Source organism: Oryzias melastigma, linkage group LG14 (assembly GCF_002922805.2).
Source record: "Oryzias melastigma strain HK-1 linkage group LG14, ASM292280v2, whole genome shotgun sequence".
Classification (NCBI taxonomy): Eukaryota; Metazoa; Chordata; class Actinopteri; order Beloniformes; family Adrianichthyidae; genus Oryzias; species Oryzias melastigma.
The window spans coordinates 23649707-23656543 of record NC_050525.1 but is presented as its reverse complement, the minus strand read 5'-3'; the positions used below and the strand labels follow the sequence as shown (position 1 = coordinate 23656543).

The 6837-nt window shown below is 37.3% G+C and overlaps 1 protein-coding gene across 1 annotated transcript in view; it reads right to left on the bottom strand.

Annotated features, from left to right (window-relative positions):
* Positions 1–6837, bottom strand: part of LOC112142754 (pterin-4-alpha-carbinolamine dehydratase 2) — a 15624-nt gene that overhangs the window by 3312 nt on the left and 5475 nt on the right. The window contains exon 3 of the mRNA XM_024266317.2: positions 220–300. Within this exon, the coding sequence (XP_024122085.1) occupies positions 220–300 (81 nt within the window). The remainder of the gene's footprint in view (positions 1–219; positions 301–6837) is intronic.

Genomic DNA, 6837 nt, shown 5'->3' with positions numbered 1-6837 from the left:
AAGGTGTGTGGGAAACAGGGAGACGTGGCGTGGAATCGGCAGTGTTTTTTCAGGGTGTGAGCCTCAACCTGTCTGTGTTTTAAATAAATCAGCATGGCAGGAACTCAAACATGCAACCAGGATACACATTTGATTCTGTAAGATGAGATTTCTGCAGCAGATAACGATCTGATATGATAATATCACCTGAGTGAGTCACTTTTTAAAGAGAGCGATTACCTTATTATAAACATTGAACCACTCCGGGTGATGGTTCATCTTCTCTGCCTGCAGAGCCACTCGAGACATAAAGCCAAACGCCTGCAGGAAGACAAAATATGAATGTATTAATTAAGTGAATACAAAAAAAAAAGTCATTCTAAAGATGCATCTAAACATTTTATATTATATATAAAATGAACAGAAAATATAGCTTAAATGCATGCAAAATGTTTTTTTTTTTTCCAATTATTATTTAGCCGGATCCTTGACTTTTAATTCTCTCTGTACATGTTAGGTTCTTTTATTCTGATTCAAATCCTAAATTTCCCTGACTTTGCTGGCCCCAAAATCAAATTTAGCTTTATTAAAATAAACATTTAGCACAAAAAAACAATTATTATAGTTTTTATCTGCATGAAAAAGTCTTTAAGTGAGAACTGATGAAAAATCACACAAAGTTTCATAAAAGCATTTAAAGTCTGTATCAACATCACTATACGGTGCACATATTTTCACACATTTTTACTATGCTATTAAATCATCTACAGCTCTGCATAAGATTTCTACATTTTCAAACAAATATGTTTACCCTGCCATGCGTAGTATTTTTCTAACTTTTAGATTAATTTACATGTTCTCAGATATTTGTTTTTTTTTGCAAAAAGAGATCCAGATGATTCCAGTTAGAGAATAGATTTAAAATATTAAGTATATTATTAAAAGTATAAATAATTTTGACAATAATATTATCGATAGGCTGCAACATGTTAGCTTATTAAAAATGTGTTATTTATATCGGTTTTTAGATCTCTTTAAACTGGTAAAATGATTAGCTCTTCATCTCCACTGTGTCTGCGGGTCATGAAGTATAAAGTAGCTTTGGGATGATCCTTGTTCTGCTTACATGCTCTCAATCTCAAAGCCCACCATTTGCTGAGGGCCAAATTCTTTTGTAGCGTTTTCTTTTTCTTCAAATTCTCCTTACTTTATCTCAGGACAGCAGATCTAACAGCACCTTTGTTCATTTATATTGCTAAATAAATGCCACATAGAAAGTGTTATTTTCATGTGTGCAACTAGTCTGCAACATGTTGCACGTTTTCCTCTACTATGTTGCACATTTGCCCCCAAGTGTGCAACATGTTGAAGTTTGGCTACAACTCGTTGCCCTTTAGTCTGCAACAAGTCACATTTTAGTCTTCAACATTCTGGATGTTAACCTGAAACATGTTGCTTTTTTTGGTGCAACATCCATCCCTTAATCTACATCAATCTAAATACGCTGCGCTTTAGTCTACAGCGTGTTCCACTTGTGTCTCTTGTTGATGTTTGACTGCAACTTGTTGCCCTTTAGTCGGCAACATTGTGCACATCTGCCCCTTAGTGTGCAACATGCTGATGTTTGACAGTAATTTGTTGCCTTTTAGTGTGCAACATGTTACACTTTAGTCTGTAACATGTTTCCCTTTAAGTTGTAACATGTTGCTTTGTCCCCAACATGTTGCACCAGACTGTATTTACGTGTTTATAAAGTGAGTTTTTGATTGATTGATTGATTGATTAATTGATTGATTGATTAATTGATTGATTGATTGATTTATTGGTTTATTTCAAGCATAGATTGAAAATACAGGACAAAACACACAATTATTTCAAACTCATTACAGAAACAATTAAATGCATTGATTAGAAAATACAAAACAAAAATAAAAACACATTTGGTTCATTCTTTTTTGTGGTAATTAACTAAAGTCAGTAGAGTTTGATTGATTGCTTGAGTAGGAGTGGGAAGAAGCAAACTTATATAATCCCACCCCTACTTATCAAGATGCATTAATAAATATGGAGGATAACTGTCGCTGTAAAAAATGTACTATTTTGCATAGGTTAACACATTTTGAGGTTGAACATCTGCTGTAGCGTTTGTATGTTGTTACAAATAAAGATACAATAGATTTAAGGTCTGAAAAATAAAAGGGTCAAAGTCCCTTTTTTGTTTTTTGCTCAAATTCAAGTGTTTTTTGCTTTATTGAACCATTTATTTCAATTTGTGGAAGAGATTTGACACAGATGCATACGTAAAAACAAATGTTTTCCTACTCTGCTGTCTTGAGCATTATAGGATTTTTATTACAAGAAATTTGCACTAGAATTATGCTATGGAAATGTCTGTTATGAGGAGAAAAGTAGCTTGAAATAAATAAATTTAGCCATTTATGAAAGAAATAAACCTGAATAAACAAACAATCACCAACTTTGAAAATCTTTTCAGACTAACATAATAAAAAAGATGTAAAACATGAAGAAGAAACTGTTGTATTTATGGTAAAATTGCTAATCCTTTCTTATTGCATCACCGGATGCTTTCAAAATAATTGTTGTCTGCAGCTTGAGACAGAGGTTTCTACATAAATAATTCATCTTTAGTTTGTGTGAATGTCTGTAACTTGAGATATCGTCATCCAGATAAAACAAAAATACATATTTTTTTATTTTAGATTATACTTTGCACATTAATGTTACTTGTAAAAGTGTTTCTCCTAAAAACAAACTTTAAAAATGGTTAAACTCGGTTTTAACAATAACAAATCCGGCTTTTCTCATGTGCATGTTGTTTTTCAATTCAAGGCAGATAGATGAAATCTAAAATAATTTTCTGTTAGAAAGAAAAAGGTTGACTTATGGGTAATTTGTTTGATGTAGAATCCCACGTAACAATCAAATCCATGAGGAGAGCAACAAAACTCTGATAGAAAGGAGAAAGAGCAATGCTGCCATCTGAGGCTCACAGACAAACAGGACGTCTGCATCCAGACGACTTCCACTCCCACAACGGAGAGCACACAAAAATACACATTCTTCATATTTCAGGTTTGGCATAAGGTTCTCCTCAATCATCAGGCATCCAGGGAGTGATTACCGTAATTCTAATTATCCACAAAAAAAGATCAAAATCCCTCGTTGTACACGCAGCGAAGGAGGAAAAAAAAAAAATCAGGTAGACCTATTTCAGGGCAATTTCCCACTGCAATCTCAATTAAGCCTCTAAATGCTTCCTCTCTGTCTAATTAAATCAACTGAAATGCCATTGTTTACAGGCCAAGGCTGCAGCCACACCTGACATGACCAAACAGAATTACTTCCACAAAGGAAACGGCGTCCAGTCGTTTGAACCCATTTCTGATATGTCTTATTTGCTTCTTGTTATGTGCTACGCGTGTAACACGATCAGCAGCGGCATCAAATTGGTTATCAGGGAAACCGTCTCCTGATCAATTTAGGTAATTGACATATTCCTGCAACTTGACCCCAGAGCCAGCAATTTGGAGAGTGAGGTGGTCTGCTTTTTCTCCCTTTTCATTGGGCCTAATGGAGAAGGTTAAGCAGCCTGTCATGTCAGGTGTTGTCCAAACATGTCTTCTCTTTCAGGGCCGAGTTCAGGCTAATCTGCTGCTGGAGAACATTGAATGACAGGTAAAGGGATTATGTGTTAACACTTAAGCACTCGTGCAGACTGTCCAGTTTCAGTTCCACTAGCTTTTTTCCAAAACTCACCCTCTGTCCTGGACCATTAGGAAACTGGACTTTTTCTCCGAAAATGTGGGAGGAATTCTTATAAAATTGGTCCAATTTTAGTTTGACCTTTGGCCTTTTAACTGGACCACATTGAAATACATGTTGGATTTTTCACAAACACAGTGGTAAAAGTGCTACAAATTCATGATTGGAGCTAAATATTATGTATCTATGTTCTACTAAAGTTGATTAATTAATTTAGTCATAATTAATATAGAATTTAATGATAGAATTTTTACTTTGCTTGCCAGATATGTATTTATTGATCACATTTTTGTGAATCGAGATCCAATCATGTTATAATCATTGGTTCAGTAGATCAGAAAATGGATTAAATCATCATTTCGGTTTTTTGGATAGATCCTAAAACTGTTTTATATTTGTATATTTTATATTTCATGCAGTTTTGCCTTAACTTTCTCACATGCGTGCTTTAGGGTTGGAGGTTAAGTTGCTCTGAATGGATATTTTTATTTTGTTCTTTCATTGGTGTTTACTTAGCGCTCTTCTACCTTCTTTGAAGGCCCAAAGCGCTTTACAGTCGCAGAGACATTCACCCATTTACACACCAATGGCGGCTCCACTGCTGAACACTTCCATCAACCTTCCACCAGAGGCAATTTGGGGTTCAGGGTCTTGCCCAAGGACACTTTGACACATGGGCAGGCAAGGCGAGAATGGAACCCGCAATCAGGAGTCGACCGCCCTACCACTGCACTGGCCGCCCCATAATGATATCAGCTTTTTAATGTGCAAAAGTAACTAAATTAAAGGTTTTAGACCCATGACTAACAACAGTTCATGCCATTGACTGTATATGAGAACTGGACTGAATGATCCTTCCCCTCTCTCATTCCAAACAGGAAGTACCTGCTAGCTCCAAAAAGCTAAAATCCCATAGACTTCTACAAAGAAATAAACGGTTATTACTGAGTCGTTATATTTGTCAGAAAAATCATCCTTGCTCCAACACCTTTTTTTAACAAGTTCTTGATAATTCTAGTTTTTTTTTTTTTTTTCCGGCAGTGAAAGTTATTCAAGAAACTGCCCAGCAGGTGGAGCCTTATGGCTCTCCTGTCCAACGTTTCAAATGTTTGCCAGATTTTATGTCGCTCACTTTCTAGTGGTAGGGGTGTGAACTTCAAACAAGCTTACTCCTGATTGACGTGAGTGGTTGCCCTAGAAACAATGACTGAGACCTACTTGGACCAATCACTGCTCACTGATGCCATCTTTGTCCAAAATGGTAGTATCCATTTCAGGAAAAAGTGCAGTAGGAATTAACTTGGAGCAGGAAGTAAGTCATTTTCTATGAGTGATGTCACACTTACTCAGTCCAGTTCTCATATACAGTCAAAGTTTTATATCTTTGGAATCTGCTGTTTCACTGACAGTGTTTTTTAACAGAAATGTAAGGATTTGATGACTAAATTAATTCAACTTTAATTGAATAATTGTTGTTATGAGAAACAACCCCATTTAAACTCCACATCTGACAACTGCATCACAACCAACTCAAAACCAATCATATTTACCTGATTTAATCACTCTAAAGCTCCAACATTTGTTTTACAGCTTCTAAACTTTTATTTTGAAACAATAATTGGTCACTTCCTGATATACTTTTCAAAGCTATCTAATGGGGGGTAAATATTCCCAAATAGAGAATCAAATATTACTGCAAGAACATTTTTCTAAATTTAATGACTAGAAAATATTATTTAATTATTTTTTTTCCTTAATTTCATTGTTATTGGTTCGGAAAATAGATAGAAATGTGTTCTGGAGTTGAAGTAAAAGTGAAACAAGATCAGATTCAAACAACAAAAACCCTAAAACAGACATTGTGTCTAACAAAAGCCGTCATCCGTCTCTACAAATGAATTGTCTGTCACCCGCGGGTCACATAAACACCATCCACTTTGTCCAAGTGTAAATATAAATAAAGAAATCATCCCACTACCAGCCAACATGTCAACAAGAGGTCAAGGGCTTTCCCTCCTGAAGAGCTTTTTCCCCTCCATCTTCATTGTGCCGGTCACGCGTCAGATCAGCCGTCCGGCCAGCTTTCCATCCCCTCAGCCTGCCAACCGGCACAACAAGCTGCAGCTGTCCCATAATTTGACATGACACAACACAGTCCCCCCCCATCCCAAATAATTAGGAACACCCAACAGCAGTGCCCCGTTCTCCACACACACTTTAAAGGAGCCGTTTTAGTGCTATTACAGCGTGATTGTCGTCCAACACGAGAACTTTTGGAGCAGAGAGGAGTTCTCGCTGCGGCTGTGGGCTGAAGCGCAGGAGTCACTTTCAAACACATGGCTGTTATTTACAGATCGGCTTTCCACCGCCGCGCGGCCCGAAGGCTCAGAGATGCCAGGTCTAAGAGCATGCAGGCAGACCCACTGACATCCACAATGTACACACGTCCATGTGAAGCAGGACGCCGAAGACGAGCTGAAGCCAGCGATCAGTCAGGGAACCACATCGGCGTTCGCCTCCTTAAAGCTTTTGTGCAGCAAAAACCGGCTGTGATTTCAATGGTGCTGTTAGTGGTTATGATGATGACCACACTCCTCATTTCACACTCACATACGGCGTTCCTCCAGATTCCAGCTGGCTGGAGAGAGCTGCCCACTTCACTGGTATATAATTTAAGGCAAAATGTAGAAGCTGCCAGCCGTCAAGTTCTGTTCGGTGTAAACGGGTTTCTGTCGGAACACCGGCAGGATTAATATTCTCAAATCTAAAGTCAAGGCCCGGGGGCCGGATCCGGCCCGCTAGGTAATTCTATCCGGCCCTCCAGATCATTTTATTTTATTGTTATTAATGGCCCGATGTTATCTTGTTATCTTGGCATTCTGCTAGCTTTTTGGACGATTTCGACATTTACTAAGATTTGCTTAGGCTATTTTGGAGTTTAGCTAATATTTCAGCTATATGCTAGCTGGTTTGGCCAATTTATTATTATTTATTAGTTTGATTGCAGTATGCAATCAAACTATTGTTCTTCTGTTTTCTTATTAGTTTGATTGCAGTATGCAATCAAACTATTGT